We start from the raw sequence: 14092 nt of genomic DNA, 5'->3' as shown, positions 1-14092 counted from the left end.
AAAGAGGAAGAGAGCTTAGAGAGGGATAGAACGACTTACAGGAACGAGAAGGAGCTCCTTGGACAGGCTTTTTGTGCTGGAGATGTAAGTGAGAGTTTGGTTGAACTCAAGATAGACGCGCGAGAATTCTTAGGCAGATGAATAGACCCCTGCACTAACGAGGGATAAGACTCGACTGGACACGGAACAGGCCCGAGGGTGTCAAAATCCTTCTCCCCGCCCGAGGATGCGGGCAGCAAGATTTTGAGGGGCTATTGTGGGGCCAGAAAATCAGACAGCCTCGGCCCACTTCAAACCAGGCCCAGAGGACCATGCCGAGGATGCATGTGGGGTCCGAGGATAAAAATACGATGTTCAGCCCCCAAGGAACAGGTCCGAGGACGACCCCGTCCTCGGACGTTCGAGACCTCAGAAATGCACGAGCACCCCACCACCAAAGAGGAGTCTTCTTAACTATCCGAGGAGGAAAAGGCAAGCGCCACGCGTCGACGACGGGAGCACGGTGAAGGAGCAAGTCTAAGGCGAGCTGTCACCTCCACATTAAATGCCCCTAACTAATGTCCTGGCCGCATTAATGAGGAGGGGATTACAGAACAGTGTTGCCTTGGTTGCCGCAACCCACTGGAAGAACGGGAAGGTGGCTGATGGGACAGATACTCAAGTGGTGGCCTGGTTACTCAACAAGTGTAGAGCCGTGATCAATGGGGAAAGAAGTATATAATGTAAGGGATCCCTCTTAAGGTGGGGAGGTTCTTTTTCTTTTGGAAGGAAGGAAAAAGGGAGGAGGTCATAAGAACAGGAAGCTCACCGAAGAAAGGTCGAGGAGCATCATTGTTCACATCTACCTGAGAACTACCACGCGTGGTCGTTGCACCCCTTATTAGGGCTTAGTTCTTGACCCCACTCTCTACAAATTAATTGCAGGGTTAACTAGGCTCGGGTCCATTCCCGTAATGCACAGGGAGGCCCGAACCTGGTCCCTACACATACTATTTGGCAAATTTTGCCAAAATAAAACCCGTCCAACCAAACAGAGCTTGACTTTAATTGGCTGTGTAAACCATTAAAAGAGTAGTTAAAATCTCAATTTCATTTCATTGTTGGTAGGAAAACATTACGATTGTTGCAAAACCTAAAATCCAAGTTTCATTCCCTTCCTAGAGGAACGTAGGAAAATTCAAGATCGTTAGTTCAAGGCCTAGGTTTTTCAGATACTTGAAAGACCTCTTGCTATTTGTAGATTACACGCTCCAATCTCAATCTCAACATGCTGGCCCAAGAAAGTGTTTGATTTCCAACATCACCCTACCGTCACTATAATTAATGCTATTAATATTATCCGACAAGGAGTAAGACTTTTTGGTGTGTTTGTGTATCTCCTAGCTAAGGCAATTGAGCTGGTTAAAAGTGTGTTTATTTAAAGGTGAAATAAGGTGGGTAAAAAACTTTGGAGAGAAAATGAGAAGGAAAACTTTTTTTATAAGTGTTTGGTTAGAGGGAGGGGAGGAAAAAAAAATTGGTGGGCCCAAGTATTTTCTCCCCTAACCCACCAAAATGTAGAGAAAACTAAGTGAGGAAATTTAATAAGTAAATGATGAAAATGCCTATATGCACTTGCACATGAGCTTGTCCAATGACTCCAATCAGTTGCTCTTTTTTTTCTTTGTTTTTTTTTTTTTTTTTTTTTTCTTGCAACGGAGAGTGTGAAAAAAAATTTTCCTTTTTTGCTTTCTTTTGTGATATTTTGTTTTTGTTTTTTTAGACGTGATTTTTATTCTTAATAAGTTTGTGTGATTGCTTTTTTGTCACTTTTTTTTTGTTTTAATAGGGCATCATTTTTTAACAATGGTACATGAGTAAATTTATACAAACACATTTTTTCCATTTCTCCATTTTTCCACTCCCAACCAAATAAAAATGAAGGAAATTAAAATCTTTTCTATCTTCTCACTTTTCCACCCTCTCACCATTTTCTATCCTCCCACTTTTCCACTCCTCCAACCAAAAAAATCCTAAGTAGGTTTTGAGTCAAGTCATATGGTGTATGATTACCCATTTAAATTTACATCAATTATTTATTCTAAAAAAATCATCAATTATTTCTTCTAAAAAAAAATTACATCAATTACCCATTACCCACGCAATTCATTTTAATATGGGCAGAACCCAACCCACCTAATCCATTTATTACCTATTTAAAATCAAAAACTTGAACATGTAGCATCTCTCTAGTTTCTTGACATCCAAGCAAAACTTAAAGGAAATCAACGACTTAAAATTTCTCACCCGCGTGCTAAAAAGAAAATAATCAAAGTCTAACACAATAATACATTTGACAATTAGTTTGAGAGAAAAAATCACTTTAATCTTTCATCTTAGAAATTGCTAAAATATGCAAGAATAAAAAATAAAAACCAAAAATAGCATGAAAAGCTACTAAAAGTGAAGAACATCTTCCTCCAAACCGTTTCTTCTATTTTCTTTTCCTGAGCCAAAGTTTTCTCGACAAACAAACATGGCTTTTACAAAACAAAAAGGAAAATTTTCAGCGTAATCATGTGCAATGGAACCAAAAGTGGAGCTCAATTGATCTCTACAAGTACAAGGCGGTCATCTAGTGAGTCCACAGATGTGTTGACACCCAAACCGATGACAAGGGCAAGATAGAAGAAGAGAAAAAGGAGAGTGGCTGCGAGTTTAGGTTAGGGTTTAGAACTTTAGAGATTTTTTTTTTTCTTTTCTTTTCTTTTTTTCTTTAGAATTTATATTTTATTTTAGAAGTGAAAAAATAATATAAATGAGTGCACCTATGTTTACCAGTTAAGACTCATTTAATTAGATTACCCGATAGGTCTTTGCCCATTGGGTTCAATCAAGATTTACCTAAATTAAGTTGGTCATGAGTAGGTTATTGAGTTTGGGTAAAAATTGCCACCCCGGGCCTGCATGCTAAACCTCAGTTTCCTTTCGTTTTCTTTCCCCGCCACCTTCCCCCTTTCACTTTTATTCCACGACGTTGGCTCTTAAATTGATATGCCAGAAGCTAGGCCCTCTCCTAAACTTGTCTTGAATAGTTTCATTTCTTTCCTTGCTTGCTGCTTTTGTTGAGTCATGGCTCTTAAATTGTGATAAGCAAAAAGCTAGGCCTTCTCCTAAACTTTGTCTTGAATAGTTTCATTTCTTTCCTTGCTTGCTGCTTTTGTTGAGTTATTTTAAATCCATGTACATATAACTCCGTAGCTCAACTGGCTCAATTGGCATCTCTTGACAGTGTTTCCAACAAAAACATCAATCCTGTCGTTAGATTCAAAAAAAAAAAATCTATGCATAGACAAACACTAGAGAATGATGAGCCAATTAACAGCACGAACCCAGGGGCACGAAATTATTGGCGCCCACACTTGTTAGAGACCTAAAGGTGTGAATAATTTCACCCAGGGGCAGGGTATAGAGTCTACGTGCAAATTATGGTTTGGATACTTGACAATATATGGTAATACACCTTTTCCTAAAACAAACCAAATATCAAACATCGTCCAAAAAATACGGCACAAACTAGATTATATCAAATTGGGGTCTAAATAGAGGCAACACAAATTCTGGATTGCCCCTTGAAAGTTTGTCAATATTTTTATTTTGTGAAATCAACTTTCCAGTTGTACTCAATTATGTCAGCTCCTATAATGACAACAAAAAACCAGCAAAGGATTTTCAGACTTTTGCCCAGTCAGCTGCCATAATCACATGATATGAGATGATTTTTCTAAGGTCTGCTGAAATCAAGTTAACTTGACAATCTTGTCTAAGCCCAAAACAGCTGAAAATTCCTTGCATCCAGCATTGTTGATAATACTGATTCACTTCATCAAAAATCTCCAGCTAAAGATTTAATTCTAACATACCACACACCTACAACCCAACGATGGAACTGGTTCATAGGTCAGATTTATGTAAAAGATCAATGTATCACAGGAACAGGTCAGAAATTATACCATCTCAGTCAGCAGGCTGGCATATATCATATGCCACACCAAAATATAAATTTGAAGACACATCACAAAACTATTCATAATAGAACAGTGATATTATCGCTGTTTGCATCTAATTTCAGCATTATAATGGTAACAAACTACATCTGCTATCATGTCCCGCTCTTAGAAAACTTTTAAGCCATAAAAATAAAATAAAATATTGCCTACCGGTCAAAACAATCAGTACATGTGTACAGAAGTATGGAATAGCTGGAGTAAACCTCTTAAGGAAGATATCTATTTAAAGATATAACCATGAAAATGAACTTCATCAATTGGCAAGAAAGCACGACAAGGGTCTTGCAAATTATTGAGACCAAAGAAACACCTACAGAGGAAAACATCCCATTAACATATAAATAAGCAACCGTTAATGTACAAAAATATCAAAACTAAAATCAAGCTAATGAACACTTGAATAATGCATAATAATAGATTGATGCATGATCCTGTAACAAAGAGAACATAATTATAGAGATTGTTTTAATTTCTATTGGCAGGAAAAAAACCACAAGGAAGAAAAACAGGCACTGAATTGCATTTTACAACATAGAAATGGGCCACTAAAGTAGTGCCTTTCCAGCTGATAGGTATGCAACTAGCTATTTGAACTTTGCCAAACCCTATTAAAGTCAATAGAAAAGAACGTAAAGAAAGAAGGGTTAGAAGGGGTAGGGTGTTATTTTTGTGGTTAACTAAGGGATAAAGGACCATTAACATGCTATTTCCCATACCAGATAATAATAAAGATAATATACACACCATATGCAGTTGACATATTCAATTATCACTATTAAATGACTTTAAACCTTACAAAGTCTTAGACCATGGTTTCAAAAGGCAAGCTATTAAATGTAACTGCTCAATCTTCACATTCTCAGGGGTACAAGTACAACTGTTGGTCTTCCTTTACCTCGTATGTCAAACACTCCTTAATCCAAGCTTCGAATGATGGTGTAAAGGAATGAGGCCTTAATGTGAGATATATGAGGAGGAACAGAAATACCACAAGCAACACAGAAAGTTAAGTATTTACAAATCCCAGTTATAATCATACATCTTAATAAGTTGATATATTATAAAGAGGTCAACAAGACCCATATGCAACCCTTATATTACCTAATTGTGAATCATTTCAGCAGGAATCTTCAAATTAAAGCTCAAATTGACTCCTTGACTATTTAGAATTATAATAAAAACAAAAAACAAAAAACAAAAAAATCAAAACCCACATACACTTAAATAGTACCACAGACACAGAATGCAATCCACAATTTAAAGGCAATTGTTCCAGATATTTAAGCATGAAAAAGAGAGCCAGAATTATCTGCACAATGACCCATACACCATTTGCATACAGGGCTTGAAATTAAATGTACATCATTAAAAGAAGAATGGAATGCCACCAGTCAGGAAGGGAAAAAAAAAGTTATAGGCTTCAACAAGAAGTCCAATGAACTCTAGCTCAAATGGCATCTCCTCTCGTTGTAAGAACAAGGTGTAGGAAGAGGCCATGGGTTCCAAACTTACTAGATCCATGTCAAATTACCAACTTAAAAAAGAAAAAAAGCTTTAATGAGAAACAGATTCCACAATAAGAATAACACTTGCCTGCATCATAAACAGTATTTTATATAAATTCTCTAATTACAATGGTGTAGCTTTGGGTATAAATGCAGAACAAAGTTAAAGATGAAGAAGATAAACATAACAGAATCAGCTAATACAGAAATATGATGAAACAAGCAAAACCAAAGTGATGAACAAGCAATCATTCACAACTTGATTACTTGATGAAAATTTGCAGAGTCGAAGAGGCAGCAGTGTGGATATGCTAATTAAATCTTATTTAGCTAAATAGGATCACAAACATTAAATTTACAGTCACAATGATGTCCTATAAATACAGCCCTTTCTAGTGTCCATATTCCATAAAGCCACTATTTTAAACGCTTCAGCAAATACAAAAGCCTCAAATTTAAGAAGCCACATACCCCAACAAAGGCATTTTCTCCATCCTTTCTTACCCGGAAAAAGCAGTAAGGTAGGGAATCTTTCTAAAGAAGAGCCCTTTGGACTCGCCTCTAGCCAGGCAACTAACCCCACCCCCCCAGTTGCCAGACGCGATGTTTATGTTCATGCCCAAAAGCAAACACCCATCAATAAACAATTGATTATTGATGATCATAATTAAATTTAGCCACCCAATCAAAAGCCAAAATACAACATTGGAAACAAAATAATAATAATAATAATTTTAATTGCTGTAACCAAAAAACAAAACCCACCTTTTATTTTCCTCACTTGTACTCAAAGTTGGGAACCGGTGGGGCATCGAAGCTCTCCAAGATCTTCGTCTCGCTTCCGCTACTGGTGGATTCCGACTCTTTCGTCTTCGACCACCAGCCTCCAAGCCAACCCGAACCAGAGTCCGTAGAAGAAGAATCTGGTTGGGCTTGGGCTGAAACTGGGGCTTGGCCCATGTAACCAGGAATATTCGGCTGAGGCTCATCGATGATCACAGGCATCTGTTGTTGACCACTAAGCATACGGTTAAGCATGATTCCAGCTCCTTCGATGAGAGCCAATAGGACGCCACCGAACACGGCGGAGCGAGCGGAGGCGCCGAGACCTTGACGCATGGAGAGGAAGCCACCGGTGGCTGCACCAGCCACAATCGAGTTCCAAGGGTCTTCCTTTTGGCGAAGGTAGACCATGGTACAGTCGAAGGCAGAGAAGAGTCCACCCCACACAGCGAAGCTTCCACCGACGCGAGGAGCGTTGAGACGCACGGCTTGCGTGCCACCGACTAATCGAGCACCAGAGGGAGAGTTGTAGACGCCTTTCAGGAAGTGGAAAGCAGAGCCTCCCACCGCACCCATGGCGAACGCGCCACCGATGTCATCTAGTATGCGATCTGGACACGGTTCTCTTGACGTTTCTGGCGTACCCATGGCTTCTCTCTCTCTCTCTCTCTCTCTAGGGTTTGCTTCTGTTTTTCGTTTTCTACGGAATTTTTGAAGTATTTGTATTCGTTGGCTTATTAAACTTTAAAAATAATGTCTTGGGGAAGGGGCTTGGGCTTGGGCACGGTTTGAGGTTTTTTCCTTTTCCTTTTCCTTCGGCTGGTGGCCTTGGATTTTTAAACACGTAGTAAGGTCGGTGTAGATTCCTACTGGGCTACTACTTTGTTTTTTTTTTTTTTTTTATTATTCCCACTTAATTTAGTTTTGATAGGAAAATATGTGAATTATAATTATTATAAGTAGTCACTCACCTATGGTATACCCATGAAAAAAAAACATTTTAAAATATATATATATATATTTATAAATGACATATAATTATTGTAGGTCTATATTTGTGGCACAAACTCAAGAGGTATGGAATATGAGCCCAACAAACATAATACAATGAATTTGTAGAGAATGGGTGAAAGAACTGGGCTATTTGTGAACAAAACAACAGTTAATCAAGATTTAACAGATAAATAAATGCAAGAATTAACTTGAAACTTGAATAAATTGTTGTCCGAGGAGACCAACTTTTGTTTATATACTTCTTAGAGTTACAGTAAACCTTATTTCTCTCTTCCTTTCTCTCTTTTTCGACCCCCCTCTCATGAGATGTCCTTTACATTTATATAGTTTTCTTTTTGTCTATCTTCATCGTACATTTGTTCTTCATCTAAGTATTCACTTGAGTATGTGTCACATCAGGTATCTTCTTTAGTTCTCCATGAATGGTGGTAGCTGAGATTGCACTATTCAGAAGTCTTCTCCACATTAATGCGGCCAGAAAAGTTGCTGCAGTACATTTAATGCGGTGGTAGCAGCTTTTCCTTTAGATATTTCTCTGTTCTTATTATCTTCATACGTGCCTGAAGTTTATCCTTATCGTTGGAATTACCAGAAAAGTCACTCAAACCTCTCATGTACTTGCTTGACCGATATTCTTCATATCCGAGGAGGACAAACTCTTCAGACTATATTTTTCGATCATTTCCCTAAATGATTCTCTAGTCTTGGGCTTTTTTCAATCATTTATTCCTCTTCGGACATACCCTAATATTCAAATAGTGCCCAAGGCCCAATATATAAATTTGGGCTTTTATCCCCGCAATTATATACATATATATATATATATATCTCAAACATAAAAATTAAAATTAAAATTAAAAGTCAAATATGAAATTTTTTGTGTGGGTTCTAGTTAGCTCAATTGATAAAGTCTCTGATAGTTGTATAAGAGATTCGGGGTTCAATCCCCGCCTATACCAAAAAGTAATTGGTGTCTTTATCTGATAATAAAGAACTATCATCAAGAACTATGGTATAGATTTGGATACATGAGCCATAAACTCATAATCTTAAGTTTGAATTTTTTTTTAATACCTAAATATCAATTGAATAATATTGTCCTAAGTTTCTATATTATAATTTAAAAAATCAATTTTCTTCTTTTTGAGATTCAAAATTACTAATTAACTTTTTTTATTTATGTTCTATTAACAACCTTTTTACATTTAATAGTAGTTAATCCATTTAATCAGCAAACTCATAACAATATTCTTATGGCGATTGGTGAAACAATTTAGAGGTTTTAATTGAGTTGGATCTCTATTGGCCTAACTTTTGAGAGACTTCGTGGAGTGAGAGCAATAATGGAAAATCCACATATATTTTTTCTTTTTAAAAAATATTATCTACTTGCAACTTTTGAGATTATTTGTACAATTTTGAGGATTTTTTTTTCATGGAGGGCCTTAGACCCTTTTATAAATTTCTAGGCCTAAGGGAGTCTTAGGCCTAGACCTAGAGTCAGCATTGTTTGGATGAGAAAGGTGTTGGATTTATACTATGATATTTACGCATCAACTGAAAGTTGGTGCTTGATAATTATAAAATAGAGCTAGAGAAAGTGAAAACAGAAAGGGAAAAAATACAAAGTCTTTGGGGGTGGAAACCCTCTATGTTTGGAGAGGGAGAAAACCATAGGTTCAAGCTAGTCAATTAATTCACTCTTTTTTGGAACATAGTTACACTACCATATGTGTTCACAACGGAAAAAGAGAAAATAAAGGAAGAAGGTGGGTAAAACTTTTCTTAGATATAAATACCACCATAGGAAGGAGTAAGTTGTTTTTCCTTGGATCGTTCATCATCCTTTGTAGTAGTAAAGGTAGGCATATGTGATTATCCAAAAAAACAAAGGATAGGCACATGTTGCTTTCTTATCGGACAAGGCCTTGCCTCCTTATTCCAAAATGACAAAGTTGAGCTAGCAAAAATTGTACTTCATATATATAGTGGTTTTTTTTTTTTTTTCTAATGGACCGTGTACATAGTATTCTATGCATGTCTGCCTATGTACTAGTAGTAATTAACATACTTGATGATGCACTTGAACGTTGGTAGAAATGGTCATCCATATGGAATGGAATCCAATTGCTACCAGCAAAATAACGATGAGAAGTTTCCCACTCTAGTAGCACCGGTGTGGTGCCAACCAAAGATCTTCTGATGATATAATCAAATACTTGAGAAAGGAGGATAATATGAGAATAAAATTATATATGAGTATGTGTGTTTTTTTTCTCTCTCTTAAGAGTGGTTTTATATAGCCCCTTGGATTTGTTAGCCGTTAAGGGTGCTTTTATTATGCCCATAATGCTTCTTAATGATAAATGGGTCTTTAATTGTGCTCCAACTGTCTTTGTTTCTATTTCTTCCTGTTGCCTGCAAATGGCCATTTAATGCCCATTAAACGCCCCCTTAGCCATCTCTTAATTTATTCATCCATGGTGTTATGGACAAAGATAACTTTGGACTCATCAATTGCTCTTTAGAGCAACCGCATCAGTTCTTCTAAAAGAATCCGTCTATTTTACACAAAAAAACATATTTTTTCTATTTTACACCATCACTTTTACAAAACACTAACATCAGTTTATCTATTTTACAAGATATTTCAATAAAATATTCATTCTTCATCAATTTTTTATTATTTTCCCTAATGATCATACTTTTTTAATTTTAACTTATATTTTAAGTAAATTACCAACACCAATGGCTCAGTCAATGGAGCCACTTGTGGTGGAGGTCTGATGGTCAAATCTCTAAAATAGTGTTTCTGACGACCGCCACTAGATCTGTGTCTCCGCCCACCGTGCCGCCAGCACTAGTGGCCAAACCACCAAAATAGTGGCTTTAATGACAACCGACAGATCAATGTTTTCGACCATCATTCTGCCATCAATGAAATATTTCGATGTGTCGTTTCAAGGTTACGCATTGGGGAGAGAGAGAGAGAGAGAGAGAGAGAGAGATATATATATATATTATATATAATAAATGATTATAATACTAAAATCAAGATTTTTTTCCGTGTGATTTGAATTAAAAATTTAATATAGATTTTAATAAAATTCCAAATAAAATCATGCTTCTTTTCCTTTTTTTTTTAAATCTCAATTATAATTCTTTTATATTAAAGTATATTGAGTGATATTTACAAGTAAGGAAGCTTCAAGGAAGCTTCCTTTCCCCTCACTTTAAACCCCCACCACTAAAACAACGACCCTCTCTTTTATTTTTTTCTTTTCTATCTCACAAAACCACATCTTTTCTCTACTTCTTCTCTCACGGTCTGTTCTCTTCTTTTCTTTTCTTTTTTCTTTTTTTTTTGGATCTTTTCCTTTGTCGTAGCTCTCAAGCACTTGTTTCTCTCTTGTCTAATGGCAGCAACAAGCTCTCCACAAGCAAATAAAGCAACAAGCTCTCCATGGCAATGGTGACAGCAGCTTTGATTTGAGTCTGGGTTTGGGTTGATGGGTTTTTTGTTGAAAGTTTGATTTTGGGTTCTAAGTTGTTGAGTTTTCCATTGAAGGTTTGATTTAGGGTTTGGATTAAGTTTTGGTTTGATTTTTCTTTATTTTTGGTTGATTTTGTGATTGGAATCTTATAGGTTGTGATGGGTCGTGGTGGTGATTGAGTTGTGGTTAGGTGGTGTTGATAGTATGTGGGGGAAGAGAGACTGATGAGAGTAGTGGTATGAGAAAAAATTAATAAAATAGTAATATACACATCTACAGTAATTGTGCAAATATGCACGGTTACTGTGGCAAATGTGTATATTTACACAATTATAGCCGGACTGATGCGAAGCAGATATAGGAAATATTGTGTAAATTTTGCTTCTTTTTCTATTTTGCACAATTTTGCACCCATTAATGTGAGTGCTCTTATTCCTTTATCATTCATAAACTATTGGACAATCCTAGGAATACGAGTAGTTTAAGTTGTCTCTTGGCTTACTCTGGCTTTTGATATTTCGTTCTTTTCTTCATTAATGCAACGTGGCATTATTAGGCAAATTGTGGACACGTTTTGATCATTCATTGTGGGTTCGTGTTTCGATGTGACTCTTTGTTTCCCAAGCATTTTTCTTGGTATTTTAAGAAGCTTTCTTCTTCTTTTTACTTTCTTGTTTCTTTGCTACAAATTTCTCATGTGTTCCTAGTTTTAGAGCTTCTTTTTCAGGTACGGTTTTCTTCCAACTTCTCTTTTCTTTATTTCTTGCCCTCATTAATGGTTAATTATTCTAAAGTTGGGCTTGCCTCTCCTTCTGTCTGTTTCTTTTTTGCTTGGCTAGGGGCCTTCCTTGAGTTGTCTAGTGGTCGTCACCTAAAGGTTAGGCTTTTTGTTGCTACAATAGTGCTTTTAAGTCATTCTTAACTAAGCTTTTTCCTTTGATTCACCAATATTTGTCTTGGTTTCGATTAAAATCTAAAATGTCTTTTGGGGGAGGGGGGGGGGGGAATAGATACTAGGATCAGATTGAGTAGTCTAGAGATTGGGTTGTCATCTAGTGATAAGGTTATGGAGATGGAAATAAATATTGTGGCTTCTAAATGTTAGTCTTCTTCTCAGCCCCAAATTCTTCAAGCCCTAAAAGAAACATGTTCTTTGAAAGAGAGACACATAGGTTTAGAAAATGGTTCCAATTCCTTGATGAAACTATAATTCGTCTTCCACATTCGAATGAGAAAGTGAGTGCTTTTGCTCATGGAGAAGTTTGCTTTTTACAAAGCGAGCTTTTTGAACGATCTTAGATTTCCCGTCCATCCATTCATCATAGAACTTTTCCATTGTTTAAAAATTGCTCCAGGACAACTCGTTCCCAATTCTTGGAGAATTATAATTACTTGTATGTAGATTTGGATGTTCATCCATGAGGGTGACATAATCAGGGTGGACGAATTCATTCATTTGTACCATCTGAAAGAATCTAACCAGTTACGTTATTAAGAGCTTGTGTCTTAGGAGCAAAAAGCTAGGGTTGTGGGTGATTATCCTTCTTCCTTCCGTAATTGGAAGTCTATGTACTTCTTTGTTTCTGGTTCTAGTTAAGAAACATCTTCAAATGAATTCTGGGGACATGTTCCCATGTTGCTATTTCGATGGGAGAAACCTTCACTTGGTGCGTCATCTAACACATTTTTTGTCACATTTGATTGTCTAACAATTGCTCTAACCTCTATTTTTGTTTCAGTTAAAATTCATCCAAAGTTGAAAAGCCAATACAAGAGTCAAGTGCAGGCGACATATGATTATTCCAAAACAATTGACGATTTCGATAACTTTATTGATCCTCAAACGTTGTACCAGTATTTTCTAGGACTTGAGCCATCTCCATTCGTTCTTAGGGAAATTTCAAGAGAAGAGAAGAGTAGGTGGACGAGCATTTTTTTTTTTTTTTACATTGTCTAACCTTTATGTCTTCTATTTGTAGAGATGGCCACCCGTTTCACCAAAGACAAATATGCCCATGTCTAAGGAAGACAGAACAAACCCTTGGCCAATATCTCGTCTGATTTAAAGAAATGTCGTATGGAAGTTATTGGTTCTTTTGTTCGGACAACAATTTTGGATGCTTCCTCTCGTCTTGATCCGACTGCTGCCCCCTGACTGTTTCTTTCAAAGAGTTGACCCCACAGCCAAAAAGTGGAGATAAAGGGAAAGACAAAATTAGAGCGAGCATTTGGGAGGACGCTGCCAATGCTGTAGGGAGGGCCTATAATGTTGTTACGTCTAACGAGCTGAAGAGCTTATCCTCCATTTCTTCTCACGAGCTAGTGAGTCTTCATATTCACAAGCTAGCCCAAGTATAGTGCTAATGCTTTGTTATTGCCTTTTGCACATGTATATGCACACATTTTTTACTAACCTTTTTATTTCCAAGTATTAGGGGAATCCCTCCACATAACCATGGAGTAATTGGTGAACAAGGAGAAAGCTGTTTTGGCTAACTCCAAGACTGAATCTCAGGAGGTTGAGATATCGAAGATGAAGAGGGATCTTATTGCTTCCATGGACGAATCAAACGCTGCAAAACAGCAAAAGAGTGTCTGAAAGTAGTGACTGGCGAACTTAAAGCTAAAAAGATGCTAACTACTTTCAAATTCAAGTTGTGATCCTAAAGGTTGAGACGGAGAAACAAGTCGTTGTTGTTGCTTTTTAGTCCTCTAAAGGGTACTTTGATATGCTATTTGATTAGTACTGCAAAGGGTGTGGGTTACGTTGTAGGTATATGATGAAGCATTTCCTAGGGCTTAATCTTTCTAATCTGGTCTTCAAAGCTATTGATAAAGAAATCCTTGTTGATAAGGCTACTGCTAGGGCCATAGACACATTGGTAGGGCTGTAAAGGGCGTTGGGGACGTCAATATGGACGATGTTGTTGATGAGAATGTTCTCCCTACTACTCAATCAGTTTTAAAACCTCTTATTTGTGTTTTTCTTTTTCTTTTTAACTATCTTGTTTTGTTTTGGGCCTTGAAAAATTTCTTTGAATGCTTGAAATTACCCCGTTTATGTTAGGCATTTGAACCATTGTCATTTTCCTTTGAATGCTTATTTAGATTGTTTCTCCTTGCTCTCTTTTTTTTTTTGGTTTGTAAGTGTTTGAGAAGACTGATAATTTGTCTTACGATCTACAAATTTGATAGTGCAGGACATTTTTGTCCGTCATGTGATTTATATTCCTTTAGAAGGAATTCG

General features: G+C 36.9%; 1 protein-coding gene and 1 long non-coding RNA gene across 6 annotated transcripts; one reads left to right on the top strand and one right to left on the bottom strand.

The window, feature by feature from the left end:
- Nucleotides 1–4069: 4069 nt before the first annotated feature.
- Nucleotides 4070–7128, bottom strand: LOC136070505 (mitochondrial import inner membrane translocase subunit TIM17-2-like). Its single transcript, XM_065780519.1, has 2 exons — nucleotides 6320–7128; nucleotides 4070–4359 (listed from the first exon to the last, which is right to left on the bottom strand). The coding sequence occupies exon 1, from the start codon at nucleotides 6983–6985 to the stop codon at nucleotides 6332–6334; it is 654 nt and encodes a 217-aa protein (XP_065636591.1). The 5' UTR covers nucleotides 6986–7128; the 3' UTR covers nucleotides 4070–4359; nucleotides 6320–6331.
- Nucleotides 7129–10638: 3510 nt separating this feature from the next.
- On the top strand, nucleotides 10639–13924 carry LOC112036161 (uncharacterized). 5 transcript variants are annotated; one of them, XR_010631735.1, is made up of 5 exons: nucleotides 10639–10677; nucleotides 10775–11572; nucleotides 11685–11722; nucleotides 12585–13167; nucleotides 13275–13924. It is a non-coding gene; the product is annotated as an uncharacterized LOC112036161 (long non-coding RNA). The 5 variants fall into 5 exon arrangements; XR_002885602.2 differs by having other exon boundaries at nucleotides 10661–11572; XR_010631736.1 differs by lacking the exon at nucleotides 11685–11722 and having other exon boundaries at nucleotides 10661–11572.
- Nucleotides 13925–14092: the final 168 nt, after the last annotated feature.

Source organism: Quercus suber, unplaced genomic scaffold (assembly GCF_002906115.3).
Source record: "Quercus suber isolate HL8 unplaced genomic scaffold, Cork oak 2.0 scaffold_238, whole genome shotgun sequence".
Taxonomy (NCBI): Eukaryota; Viridiplantae; Streptophyta; class Magnoliopsida; order Fagales; family Fagaceae; genus Quercus; species Quercus suber.
The sequence above is the reverse complement of the archived record's forward strand: the minus strand, read 5'-3'. Positions and strand labels throughout refer to the sequence as shown.